This window comes from Chanos chanos, chromosome 1 (assembly GCF_902362185.1).
Source record: "Chanos chanos chromosome 1, fChaCha1.1, whole genome shotgun sequence".
NCBI classification, from domain to species: domain Eukaryota; kingdom Metazoa; phylum Chordata; class Actinopteri; order Gonorynchiformes; family Chanidae; genus Chanos; species Chanos chanos.
In genome coordinates this window covers 60468297-60483115 of record NC_044495.1, presented here as the reverse complement: position 1 = coordinate 60483115, position 14819 = coordinate 60468297, and the positions used below count along the sequence as shown (strand labels likewise).

General features: G+C 43.9%; 1 protein-coding gene across 1 annotated transcript; it reads left to right on the top strand.

Moving 5' to 3' along the window:
- The first annotated feature begins 1277 nt into the window (after positions 1-1277).
- stc1 (stanniocalcin 1) lies at positions 1278-10668 on the top strand. The gene is made up of 4 exons (XM_030784986.1): positions 1278-1392; positions 7451-7593; positions 8071-8282; positions 10380-10668. Exons 1-4 carry the CDS (start codon positions 1278-1280, stop codon positions 10666-10668), a joined length of 759 nt encoding a protein of 252 aa, XP_030640846.1.
- The last annotated feature ends 4151 nt before the right edge of the window (positions 10669-14819 follow it).

The following is a 14819-nucleotide window of genomic DNA, read 5'->3' as shown; positions in this document are numbered from 1 at the left end:
GTAATTTGACTAACTTCATACGTTATTATTTTTTTTCGTCTGAGTGCAACCAAGAACGTAATACATTTGACTAAACACGCGTGTGTGTTAATCACCTGAGTGAAGCATTGTAAGGAGCCAATGAAATACAGTAAGAGACTTACCGGTTTGAACACCGGAGTTAAGAAAATAAATATACTCATTTGCTAAAGTCAATAGAGCGGTGAATTGTTCGTCAGGATTCGCCCGGTGGTTTGACATCACACTACCGATGCCACTGCCAGCATTTGGTTCAGGGACACAAGTTATCTGATGTCAATTGCACTTGTCCCTGTCTGTAACATTCTGTCTACAGCTGATAATGCACTTCATTTATTAACTATAACCAAAACAATGTGGAATGGGGGAAGGTCATTGTCAGGGCAACAAGCGATGGACTTGTTGTATGACTCCTGTAAGATATGCAGGAAGAACTTTACGAAGGGTTGCGGTTGGACAGTAAGGATTCGTCTCATTGCAAAGTGGGCTCAGTTCGTCGCATCCTCAAAAAATAAAAATCATCCTAAATAAAAATCATAAAAAAAAAAACACTTGGCCAGCATTTATAAACCAAATCGATCACTTTACCGTCAGTTTTCCTGTAAATGCGCGCTGGAAAAGAAGATCCTTATGCCTGTCTTAGTTTGTGACAATATTAACGTAGAGTGTCAGGCATAAATCTCCATGGAAAGCATTTCTGTCACTTTGAGTGTGTATACAGTATATGTTTATACTATCAACTTAGCTTCATATACATTGTTGAGGTAGCCAAAAGACTTTTACACAGACTAATTTATTATCCTATAGGCTACAGACAAAGGAAATATGCATTTCAAAGAGCGCTTTAAATATTACACGGATCACTGGATAGGGAATACACCAAGGACGATGCTGTGTTTTGATTGGGCTAACCGACCGGCTCGTGATGTGCGGTACATTATCATGCCTATATAAACGGCGACCTAAGCCCGTGTCATGCACGCCAGAAGGAATTGGTGAACGGACAGCTGCACACGGGAGCGCAACATCCATAGACAATACCTGCAGAACGACGTGTAATCTTTTTCGATATTTTAGGGTTTTAAATAAGAGCTGAGTACGTCTATAGAAACAACTCAAGAGCATTCTCACCGCACTATACCGAGCGAGTGAGAGAGAAAGACAGAGAGAAAGACAGAGAGAGAGAGAGAGAGAGAGAGCGAGAGAGAGAGATCACCCTTTTTCTTCTTGAAAGAGAGACAAACGGTTATTAGGAAGAGATGCCTCTAAGGACAGGACTTTTGCTACTGCTCGTGCTCATAGCGTCTGCATATGAACTGGATCAAAACGAATCTTTCTCGCCGAGAAGAGCACGCTTCTCTGCCAACAGTCCATGTAAGTACCACGGTCACTGATAGATGAGCACTGTTTTGTTCCTTGGTCTGTTTGCATTTCTCATGCCATTGAATTTATTGCTTCAGGGTCTCATTGTTTTCTGCCAACAGTCTGTCGATATAAAGTCTAAGTTGAAAGCATCGCCTCGCTTGTTCAGGGGTCTTAAAGCATTGCCGAACAGTTGTACTATTGGCTTGCCGAATGACATCTAGTAGGGGTATACATCCCGGGCGCGTTACATCTCTCCCGGCTTCTGTTCTGAATGCCTCGAAAGATGTGCCGATGCGTTGATCTGATCATCGGGACAACTGACAGACATTAGATGCGTTGTAATTCAGCGATCCATCTGTCTTTTTTCTCCCGCTCACAGAAATGTGACAGCGCACGAGCGCACGGCAAACCACGCGTGTCTGTGCGCATTAGCGAGGGAAGAGTCGGATTTTTTTTTTTTAGACACTTGGGTGGGAGTTCCTATTGGACAGCGCAAAATTTGTCAATGCGGTGGCTTAAAAACCCTTAGTGAATCGGCGTATGAGGCTACAAAATGCTGCTACTACAGCGCAGCGTGTGCTCTACCCTGTCATGAGTGAAAGAAGCTGAGAGAGCCTTAATCTATTTTTTTTAAAAGCCCTTAAAGACAATCTGTTCTCAATGTCATACGAAAATAGAACCTTTTAGTCTAATTTAGACTCTCTCTTGCACACGACTTCTGTCAGCTTTTTAGCGTAGTTTTTGAATTACGAGGACCCCCCCCCTTCCCCCTCCATCTTTTAATGGGAAAATCATTTAAACGCGAGAAGAATACGGTGACAGGCACTCTCTGAAGAGTTATTTTCACAGTGCAGAAAGTGGCTTTGTTGGATTTCACGCTCATGTCAGTGCTGAAAAGAACTGCAAATGCTTGAGCACAATTGAATACATAAGTGGAATAAAGCAGAGCTGGTGAGCGCAGCTGTCGCGGAGCGTTTGACTGAAACGGTTAGTTCATTCATTTCTCCGCTTCGCTCTGCTGAGATCCGGGGTATTTCGTCCAGGGGGGTATATTGTAGATCCAGATTCCTTTGTGTGAAACATATAGCGTCCAGTAGGCAGAAGAAAAGTACTATTTACGTAAACATCTCGTTATTTTTTGCAGACTCTTTTATTCAGAACCACTTAAACACCGGATACAAGTTGCCCAAAAGGAAGCTCCCGGTAACTATTCCACTGCCTCTCTCCGAGTGGGAGAGGGCGCAATTGCTTCGATCAGCGACACAGTAGGCAAATTTGATAGCTGCCCCGGGGGGAAGCAGATACAAACTCGGATGGAAAGTTTTTTAGACCAGCATCTGGCTGAATGTTGTTCAGTCTTATCTCTCTCTCTCTCGTTATAATGCGCTTTTTCCTTGCAAGGGGTTCACGCCTCATGCATCTGAATTTATCCATTATCGCCAAGTGCATTTAATGAGATACAAAGCATTAAAGAAAACTCTGCGTGTGTAACTACTCCCGCTACACGTGTGTGTGTGTGTGTGTGTGTGTGTGCGTGGGCGCGCGCGTTAATGCATGCAAGCAAAAGAAATATAAATGAGTTTAACTTTATTTGCCAATACTTTCCATACATGAGTCCTAGCGCATCGCCTGGAATTCCATGAGCATAATCAATTGCGCTACAATATGTAAAGACAACTAGCTAATCCAAGTCGGGTCGGGGGAGGGGAGAGAGACGGAGAGAGAGAGAGAGAGAGAGAGAGAGAGAAAATGGATCAGTGCGGTACGGAACATCCAGTACTGCGCAGTGTCTGGTCAGCGGACGTGCAAAAGCTTGTGTCCAGCTCCACTTGGTATTTGAATCACCTCCTGCTGTACTTTGTTGCCCAGGGAACATGTTAGGGAACACTGACTCAATATTTTGCAGACGCGGAGACTGTGGTGCTTCAGTAAGTTCCTGGAACCAACACAAAGACTTCATAATGTAATAAATGTGGGCTGAGCAGCAAACGCAGGACATTTCTGATCCCTGTCATTAACTCAGTAATTAGGACAAAGATGAGCTTTTTTTTCTCTGTCATTAATAAGAGTCAAGATGTACATTACATAAATCAGCTTTCCTTTCTTCCTCTTCTTCTTTTGCATAAAATGCAACAAATGGTTATAATGTGTTCCCCGCAGCGTGATAAATTTCAAAGTTAGATATCATCACCATAAAACCTTCATGGCAAAGCCACTGGGGATAAGAAAAGAAAAGAATAAAAAAAATAGCAGTACCTCTTGGCAGAATCTGCAGCAGTTTAATAAAACACAAATGCATTATCTTTATGTACTGAAACATTCAAAGTCATGTGTGCAAGTGGAATGAATAATTCGTATGAACAATATAGCTCCTGATGTTTAAAGGAGGGTGAAGTGATCCAAGGTGATGAGTCAGCTACTGTACACGTTGTTTGAGTGAGAAGGATATGACAAGCCATGCGCTTGCCAACTAGCTCAGGCAAAGGTACAAACACAAAACAGCATTGTCTGGAGTGGGGTTTTTTTTTTTTGACACTGCTCAAATTAGCCTTCGCCAGCCTGTACACACTGGGACGAGAGCGCAGACCACCGTTGCGTGAAAGCCAAGTTTTATTTAAGTTTCATTCGTCTCTTCTTCCTGGCTATCGGTCGGCGAGAGCTTTTTATGAGAAATGAATCTGCCCACATTGTGCAGTCTCCCTCATCCTCCAGATTCCCTGTGACAGGACAAGGCCTGTGTCTGTGTGGTCTAACTCAGCCGTGACTGCTTCCTTGTGGGGACAGGGGTGACGTCAGTTGTGGTTTCTGATACTGATTCAAAAGACACCCCCCCCCTCCCCATCACACATCACTTCATTTTTAAATCCACAGGTGCTTCTCTCACTGTTGCGCAAGACATTCGTTTCACCTCAACCCGTATTGCTGTCATAGAACCCAAGCTGTATTTATATCACGGCGTCTATAATAGATCACTGTGTCTCTAATCAGAACTCAAAAACATGACTTTCCGATCACGATGATCTAGGACATTTTGGATGGTTAAATTTGTCATCCACTGTTGAATTGGCATGACTCACCAGGACTCTTCAGCGCAAATGGATGGTTTGATTAGTTCTAGGTCATTTTGAAGTTAATTATAATTTTGAAAGCCTTTTTAAAAGCAGATGGACACACATACACACATACATGCGCGCGCGCACACACACACACACACACACACTCAGGAAATTATGAGACATGGGATGCACTTCTCAGCAAAGAACCTCACTCCAACATAAACATGTTTGTTTGTTTGTTTGTTTGTTCTATTTGTGAGATTATTTGAAACTGAGTTGAGCCTTATGTCATGCTCTGCAAATTAACCCAATGGAACGGATGTTTGACAGATGCAAATATACAACCCCATTTTCCCATATTAACCACAGACGTATATGCAAAGCCTTGACACCAACAACCTGTACATGCGGGAACACCTTGACCCTGTCAAAGACATGGAATAGTGTGTGAGTGTGTGTGTGTGCGTGTGAGTGTGTGTGTGTGTGTGTGTGGGGGGGGGGGGGTGTTGATTGACTTGATCAGTGATGTTGGTGTAATGCAGATATTCACACACACAGGTTTAATGGCACAGTCCCCAGAATGCACACACAAGACAATATGCTCTCTCACACACACCAGCTGCTTTAATACTCAATGAATGGTGGGACAGAGCTATGCCAAACAAACTGTATGTGCACACCTCCTCATGGAGAGCACAGCACAGCCCCCCCCCCCCATGCCCCCATGTAAAATGTTCTGGAACTGCCCAGAGTTCATTTCTGAGTTGTTTTACATCAGCTAACACCTATTGCGTTAAAATGACTCACAAAAGGGAACTGTTTACTGTTTACTGTTTACTGCCCCTGGGCTTGTATTTACTCTTATTTCTGTGGGTTTACGCAAAAACAAAGTGTTTATGCAATCCGCGTTATAACGGGAACACAGCTAACCTAACACTGGTGAATTTGCAGAGGTCGTATCTGCCAGATCCGTTGATTCTTAGGGTTCACGACGGTGTTTAAGCTCCCGGGCTTTTCTCCACAGAGAGGACCCTGTGGTTTCTCTTCCTTACTCACAGTGAGACTGATTCACAATTCACACTGGTGATTCCCCCCCCCCCCACTCCCCCCCCCATCAAAAAAAAGAGAAGAAGAAAAAGAAGAAAAACCCCTGCCATCCATCACACCCGAGCCATCTTACGACTGTAAGGAGATATCTGTGTTTGTGGGTCATGCACAGTGCAGTGTGATTAGGCAGTGTGTTCCACGGCTAAGAGAACCACACATGAATCTGCTGGATTGATGCCCCACACTCTTCTCTCTCCGTCCTCTCTGATCTCTCTCGCACCCTCTTCCATGGACAATAGAAGCATTCAGCTGGTGACATTTGGGGGGTTTTTCTGGTTATTTCAGACGGCAGTCTCTTGCCAGCTTCACCGAGACAGCAGCCTAAAGCCTGCGCTTTCCTTCACACTCAAGAACAATGACTGTGGGGGGACAATATCCGTGTCTCACACACACACACACACACACACACACACACACACACGCACACACACACACACAAACACACACACTCTCCCTCTCTCTCCATCACACACACACACACACACACACATAAAGTTGTTTTTTTTCTCTGCTCCGTTGCAGTGTGGGGTGCGAGTCTGTACAGCGACGTGTTTATGGTCACTGGCACAGGAGCCTGTGGAGGTGGTTTTGGCCTCTTTCCCCATCAGGCAGGGCATTATTGTGTTGTCATATGTGAGAGCAATGGAAACAGCTCATCTCGTGCCAAAAAGCGACCGTCAGCAGAACCTAATACTGGATGGCTTTCCCCACTGCGGACCCCCTCCACACATATACGCACACACACACACACACGCACTCACACATACACACACACACACACACTTCTTTCTTACATACCGCCCAGCGGAGCATCCGAGGGGCGCAGAGCACCCCCATTCCATCGCCATCCATACCTCCACTCCCCCCCCGCCACCCCCACCCACCTCCCCCCCATGCCCCTACCCAGGAAAACCGCTGGGATTTTTTTGGCTCATCGTGTCACAAACCGAGCTCCAAGAACAAAAAACTATAATACATGAAAACTCATAAAATCCTCGTCCAGTTGGTTGGGTTGGCAGTAATTATCCCTCTTTGTGCCCAAGTTCCCCTCGACTTTATGTGGGTTTAGGTGTCCCAGTGGACAGTCCGGCACGCTGGGGGTTTTTTTTGTTTGTTTTTTTGCCATATTAAGGGCTGGGTTTTAACAGCTGAACAGATAGGGAAATCTGACTTGCTACATTCTTTTATTTTTAGCCCACATATCAGTCAGAGATGGTTGCATCATCACACGTATCCTCCCGACAGAGAGAATGGGGAAGGGAGGATGGGTTTTACTCAGCCAATCTCTCTTTTTCCATGCTCGTTTTGAGAAGTCGTTGTAATTAGCGCAAATTAGGCTGTCTGGACCCCGGTCTGGGCATACTGGACTCTGGCTTGGAATCAGCGGATGGAAATACAGGTCCCTTCGCGTCTCAGCTCCAGACAGAACTGTTCCACAGAGGAAACAGAGGGGCAGAATACGAGTATGTCTTCCTGATTGAAAAAAAAAAAAAAAAAAAAAACACACGAGGGAGCGTGTTAACAGCCAACAGCGCCTCTCTGTCTTCCATCACTCTTTTAATAGGTCACAAGAGTGTCAGCCCCACCTGAGCATGTGAAATCTTTTTACAGCCCCTCCAAAGCCCCCCCCCCTCCCCCCCACCACACACACACACACACACACACACACACACAGAATGGAAATAATAAAAAAAGAGGAGGGTGTCGTAGTGGCCTCATAGCATTAGAGTATTTCACCGCATTAAGGGCACGTTCCACGGTCCTTAACAAAAAACAAAAAAAATGTCCCCACAATGTAGGTCGCACGTTGTACACACTGCTCGTTAAATACTGTTCTCATCGAAACAGCCGTATTCTCCAGAATGTTCCCTTGTTAATGGCGGGTCCCTCATCCCATTTTCCAGCAGACGTGGCGCGATGTCTCAACAGCGCCCTTCAAGTGGGCTGCGGTGCCTTCGCCTGTCTGGAGAACTCCACTTGCGAAACGGACGGGATGCACGAAATCTGCAAGTCTTTCCTGTACAGCGCAGCCAAATTCGACACTCAGGTACTGTCGCCGCCTCACGACCACTGGCCCCGAATCAGCTCAAACGGACGAAATACGCTGTTTGAATAAGAGAGACAAAGATTCTCCATCCTAAATTCTGGACATCTGTGTGCACTGAAGAAAGTTTTCTAATGCTGATTATCACACTTTGATGCACATCTAAAACTGAAGTTTCATAACATTTATATATATTACATAACATAACTTTAAATATTTGGACAAAATTCGTACAATTTTATATGAAAAAAAACCAACATTATTCACACATCATCAAAGTTTAACATAAACCTGTTGAGCAATCTATGCCAATGACCAAACTTAAGCATGGACTTTGACAGGGCCATAGAATATCTGTCAGTGATTGGACTGACTTGACAGAATGACTGATTGATGAATAGACTGACTGATTTATACATTCCTGTAATCGGTGTTTGAGTGACTGACTGACGCGTTGATTTAATCTCGTTTTTTCTGTAGGGCAAGGCCTTTGTGAAGGAGAGCCTGAAGTGCATTGCCAATGGAATTACTTCCAAGGTCTTCCTCACGGTGCGACGCTGCTCCACGTTCCAGAGGATGATTTCCGAGGTTCAGGAAGAGTGCTACAGCAAGCTGGACATCTGCTCCGTGGCGAGGTCCAATCCCGAGGCCATCGCAGAGGTGGCCAAGCTGCCCAGCCAGTTCCCCAACAGGTCAGTCACATACCCACAGCCCTCGGGTCGAATGATGGTCACAGTCGTCACGGTTACTGGGTACCCTGCCAACAGATTTCCACAAACAGAGGTGCCAATGTGGTTGTGTAAGAGCTGGGAGTGTTGCATGTAAGGAAAACCAGTATAAAAGTGTAACTAGCCAGTGTCTTCAGGGTTCGAAATATGGGGGCGGGTGGGGGGGGGGTGGAGGGGAAGAAACGGTGTCTGACCCCCCTAATTAAGACCCTGACCCCCCCCAAAAAGAGGTAAAAACAATAGTTCGGGGGGGGGGGTTGGCGGGGGGTCAAAACTTTTATATATCCTATTCTACATAGCCCTGGAGAAAAAGCTGACCCCACCAGTTGTCATTGTATAATTCACACTCTGGGTATCTTTATCTCGGGGTATTCAAATAACCTCCAGTGGAATGTTCCGGAATGTTTACCCAGCAGATTAGTCAGTGTCTGAGCAACTTTATGGGTCCCCTGGGCATGAGCTTCTGGGTGGTACATTACAAAAAAAAAAAAAAGAAAAAAAGAAAAACGTGTCTTGAGCGTACTAAAGGGGAAACTCGTGAGTTTTCATTAAAATATAGTTAAAAGTTTCTTTTGAAGTTTCAAGTTCAATTCCTGGGTTAGCCAGATAGCAAAATAGCCTCCAGCTTAGCAGGCTAATCTCAAATGGACCATCAGAGACTGCTCTTCCCAAAACTGATTAAACAGCCCCTACCATTCCAAAACAAAGTCTATTATCTGTTAAATTAGAAGAAGCGCCCATATGAAACCCCTACTGTGAGACTTTTTTTTTTCTGTTGTTTTTTTTTTTTTTTTTTTCTTTACTGTATTGCACATACAGGTAACCGCCAAAATAAAGACTCGAGTAAGTGAGGGACACTGAAAGCAGGTGCTTCCATTCAAGTCTGATTTGAGCAGCTAGCATTCTGTCGCACTTAGCGTACCCATCTCCGAAAATGCCGGACAGGCCCAGTTGGTCGTTTAATGAACTCCTCCTTCCTGGCCAGAGGAGGAGTTCTCAGTGTCAGAGACGGAGGGACGAAACTTGAGGCATGTTTGATAGGAGCTTCGGTGGTGAAGACTTCGCATCTTGCGGCACTGGCATGGAAGTCTAATGGACGGGCATCGCTTGTTTACGAGACCATTCATGAGTCGGTTCAAGATGCAAGGCAAAAATATTGAGTAAATTAAAAAAAAAAAAAATCAAAACCAAAAGTCAAAAATATTAAGCAGCTGACCAGGTAGTTTCCCCAGACACGGTGTAACAAGAATGTCACCAAAAGGGAAAACTATGGTCAAGCCACAGTGCATGAGTGTCTTATTGCACCCACAAATGTACAATTACTTACAAATTGGTACAAAGGGCGTCAGTTCACTGAGTCGTGGACAATGAGTCACTCCTCACCCTACTGTCAACAAAAACATGAGAGCTTGTGTGGGATTCAAAGGGAAAAGCCTCCAAACAGACCCTGTGTCCCACAGTGAAAGGTTCTGGTGGTTCTGTTATGGTGTGTAATGGGTTTTCCTGACACGCTTTAGGTCGGCGTTGCCCGTTAGAAGGCAACGTAAATGTAAATAAATAAAAAAGACATTCTGAATGATCACATTCATCCTATGACTGGAGCATTTCTGTGTCAATGGGAGGACTCTGATCCGAGAGGACAGCAAACCAGAGCACAAATGTAAACTCTATACCACACTATCTCAGCAGAGAACATCTCAGACCGGCACAGCAGTCACGGGAGATGCTGCAGTGATGCGTTGGACGTCATTTTCAAACTTCTAACCCTCCAAAAAAACAGCAAAACATCTATGTCACTGTGGTCACTTGCTAGATAACTGTCCTTGCTTTCCGGCTAGCGGCGTTCCGTAAACAAGCTTTTGGAAAACTGGCACTCCAGTCAAGCATTTTAAACTTCGGGGGGTGGGGGTGGGGGTGGGGGTGGGGGGGGGAGAGAGAAAAAACACGGGATGTTCCCGTGTGAAATTTCGAATTTGTCATGCAATTATGTCCTCATAAGCGAATGCTAAATTGGTTGTGGCACGTGCTCAGTGGGAGCCCTCTGTCTCTCTCATTTGGCAGGTTTTACGGGAAGCTGCTGCAGAGTTTGATGGACTGTGACGCGGAGACCGTGGACTTGGTCAGGGCCAACCTGGTGACACGACTAGGCCCCGAAATCTCCTTGCTTTTCCAGCTGCTGCAGAGCAAGCCGTGCCCATCCGTCACGGCTGCCGTGCCCACCGGAATGGAAGCCCGGGGGGCCTGGCGGTGGTCCGTCAGTCCCCATGGATACAAGAACCAGCCAAACCTTCGCAACAGGGACTCGGCTAGTCTGTTTGGCAAGAAACGCAGCACTGGAGATAGATCTTAACCTTATGCCCTCCTTTATTTAGCCACCACATACACACACACACACACACACACACACACCATGCAACACACACCACAGCAAAGTGAATAGAAACACAAAATGCAAAATCGATGGCTTTTTTCCCCCTCTGCTGTTTAGGAATTGTTATTATTAATTATTATTATATTTCTTGACTGGAAAGAGACAAGCACCTTTTTTTGTGAAAACAACTTGAATGTCAGGTTTAATTCAAAAGAATTCAAAACGTAGATGTAACTATGATTCTAGAGGGGGTCAGTTCAGCAATCAAGTTTACTGGTTCAACAACAACATTTACCAGTTCCTCAGTAGTTGTCACCATCTACCGGCAGACAGACTGGGCCATGAGAAGTAAAGGTCCTGGTTTTAAACGTCCATTGACAACTCTTTAACTGTGGACATCACTTGAACACTCAGACCTTAGTATACTAGAGTTTTTGGATAGACTAAACTTATATTATTTTCATTATGATATTTAACGAAAATAACTGAAAATAAGCATATCGTGACTAATTAATCGTTTGTTTATGAATATGACTTATCAGATATTATCTTATCAGAATTACAGCAAAGAAAATATATGTGTATATAGATATATATATTGGATCCTCTGTTGATGTGAAATAGTTGGCATGTGCTGTAATTATGAAAGTGAAATATTTATTTATGAAAAGACAGTTACATATTTTTTTGGCTTTTGATCTAAGGTTGTCGTTCGCCTTCGTGTGAAAGCTCTCGTGTGCCAGAGCTGACTCGATGAGAGACGTCCTTACAATTTTCCTGCAGGAACTTCTTAGCGAGACCAAAAACGACTGTCAAAAAAAAAAAACAAACAAACAAAAAACAAACAAAAAAAAAAACCTTCCAAAAGCGTCATAGAAAGCAGACCCCTGAGCTTAGCGAGCGTAGGAGAACCGTGTCTGTTTCCCACACCGGAAAGTTCCAGTGATCGTTTTAAATCAGTGCTTCTTAACCTCTTGTCTGGGGACCATGTGAAGAGCACATTTCAGGGTCTATCTCTGCACTAACACATCTGACTCAGCTTATCATCATCATCATCATCATCATCATCAGCAGCAGCAGCAGCAGCAGCAGCATCAAGGGCTTGACAATTTGTGGACAAGCTCAATCTGGCAAGCCACTGTTGGGCTGGAATTCATGCTTGTATTTGTATAGCATGTTTTCCTCAACAGACAAGTTTTTCTTCCAGACACACACACCCCCCACACACACACACACCCACACACACAAACTCACACACAGATACGCACACACACACACACACACACACACAAAGCAGTTTGGCAGAATCCCAGACTGTATTCCAGAGTGCTCTGTCAGTTGGCTCTCCATAACTGGAGTTTTGAAACACTGGTTTAAAGTTAATAGGCTGTTAACAGCACAGAGGAACTTTCCCGGGTGCGGGAGAGTCACGGTGTTTGTCTCTGTATGCCCCAGCACAGCCTCATAGAGAGACAAATTTAGGGCAGGTCTTCTGAACAACCTGCTCCCTGCAGCATGCCACACATAAAACAGGGGGTGTGGTGGGGTGGGGGGGATGGGGGGGTGGGGGTGGCATTAAAGCACACTGTCCTGACCGTGTTGCTGAAGAGAGGAAAAAAACGGAAAAGAAAAAAAAGTAAGAAATCTATTTTTAAGAAAAATAAGCCTTGTTTATTTGTTAATAATATTTATTTTCCTACTATATTATTTAAGTCTTTATTTTATTATATTGCTGTGGATTTTATTAGTTGTTTTTTTTTTGTTTGTTTTTAGAATTAGTTTACAAATATACTTTTTTTTTTTTTTCCTTCGAAAGCGCAGTTCAGTAGCGGGGAGTCGTTTCGTTGTTGTTGTTGTTGTTGATGTTGTTGTTTCTTTTAAACGCGCGCTTGCTTAGACATGTTTGAGCTGTCATTTTCTCTGTTACTCTGTGCGTGGACTGAACAGAATCCGTGTTTTGACTCTGTGCAGGTCATAGGGGAATACGCTGGTCGTTCGAATCAGGTGAATCTTTGCGAGAGTTTTACAGGACCACTACAAAAGTAAAAAAAAAAATATCGATAAATAAATATATATATAAATAAAAAGTGCTGCAAGCATTTTTTTTTTGCCACTTGTCTATTTGTGCAGGGTTCCAAAAAAAAAAAAAAAAGCCTGTTTCCTGTCTGCTTTAACAAATCGGCCGGCGTCTCGTGGAGAGCCTGCGTCCATTTCTCCAACGCGGCCGGTTAGCGGCGGCTGTGCGGGCGGAAAAAAGAGGGAGACTTGTCTCAGCCAGTCAGTCTGTTTTACGTGTGCAGTCAAAACTGGAATAGTCGAGAACCGCAGAGGCTTCTGCTGGAGCTCCTCCTGACACTATGCAATATAAACGACGTTAGTGAAAAGCCTGTTTCTCTCTCTGATCATGTGCTGTAGTGAATTGGGGAGGGGGGCGGGGGGGGGGGGGGGGGGGGGTAAACTCAAATAGGCATGCCTAAAAGCACTCTGCTCCCTGGAGAATCAGTGCTTTACTGAAATTACCTTCAAATGAGATTAGCAAGTGGGTTAGAGGGCTGGGTGCTGGAATGACTGTTGTTACCAAACCAAATGACGTGCAAAATTTAACCGATAACTCACAAAACTATGCAATAATCTCTACGGACGCTACATACAGTCGATGAATAAATAAATAAGTAAATAAACCCTTTCTGTTTTTGCCCAGTGTGGAGATAAGAGCCAAACAAGACTTCAGGAGGGAAAGAGTAACTTCTGTCTCTCAGAGTTGAGGCCATGCAAATCTGTCCCCAAAAACAAGTGTACCTTTCCGTTGCAAGTTTAAGTTTGCTGACGTGTTGGTTTTTTTTTTTTTGGTTTCTCTGTTTTCTTTTTCTTGTTTTTTTCTATTTTATTGTTGTTGTTTTTGTTTTTAATTATTTGCCCCCCCCCCCTCCTTGAAAGGTAAATAATGACTTTGTATTCAAATATATGAAAGATGGAGAGAGAGAGAGAGAGAGAGAGAGAGAAAGAGAGTGAGTGAGTGAGTGTGTGCGTGTGTGTGTGCGTGTTAAAAATACGTCTTGCAAATACATGTGCATCTCCTCTGATCACTAGCAAAGGGCATTTACACTCTCAGCACTTAAATATGTCAAACTTATTGGGCTCAAAGTTCCAACGAGACATTGAGCCAACCGAAAACACACACAACGAGCTGTTGTTTGCTGTTTGTATACCCAGCGAACCAACGGGTCTATCTCCCGCTCTCGTTCTGGTTTAAATGTAATGTTTGTGTCTTAAATACTAAGAAATGTCCTTTACCAAACAACTGCTGCTATATTAACTGTACACCCCATTGACTTCTCTCTCTCTCTCTGTGTGTGTACATGGTCTCCGTTCCCTCAAGCGTTTTGCTGAAGTTGTCAGCCATTTCGAAACACTTTGTTTGGCCTTTGGCATTGGGCATTGTTCTGTTACGTTGTTTTGTGTTTGGATTCTTCTCGTGGATGTATTTGGAGATGATCTTTGGAGTTTATTTTCCTGTTTTATTTTCTTTCCCTTACGCTCCCGTCACTGTGCTCTGAATTCTGACGGACTAAAGTCAAAACTTCAGGAGAATGTATGTTTTTGTTGAATGTCTGCACCGGTGTGAGGGTTCTCCCTATGCCCTGAAAAGTTCGCTTTTTTTTTTTTTTGCTTTTTTTTTTACAAGCCTGTGGTAATTCAAAACTTGATTTATCGATGTGCCCAAACTCAAGCCTGGATTCAGGTCAGTTTTCCAGAGAATCATTCATCTCTGAAGGTCTCCAGTCTGCTTAGAGTGAGTCAAAACCATGGCCGATAAACAGAGACATAAACATTCACGTCCAATTTGAGGACATTCTGGCAAAGTGCAGACAATTCACAACAGCCAAAACATTTTGACTGCATAAGAAAAAAAACATGAAACTATGGTTGTTTGGATTTTTGTCCACACTGATCCATAGAAATGATCTGGAATAAAGCGATGATCTTGAAAAAAAAACGATGATCTAGAATAAAAGTAGCTACTCAGTGCACTTTTCAAGAAAATATGAATAACAGCTGCACCACAGATAAATGGAGGGCAAAGTTTGAATTTCTCAGCTTGCAGGATAACATTAAGCCAAACAAAAAAA

Bases quoted from the DNA above. Each gene is read 5' to 3' on its own strand.
- stc1 (XM_030784986.1), top strand. From the start codon at position 1,278: ATGCCTCTAAGGACAGGACTTTTGCTACTGCTCGTGCTCATAGCGTCT. The intron at 1,393-7,450 runs GTAAGTACCACG...CCCATTTTCCAG, and splicing joins CTTCTCTGCCAACAGTCCAT to CAGACGTGGCGCGATGTCTC. The intron at 7,594-8,070 runs GTACTGTCGCCG...TTTTTTCTGTAG, and splicing joins CAGCCAAATTCGACACTCAG to GGCAAGGCCTTTGTGAAGGA.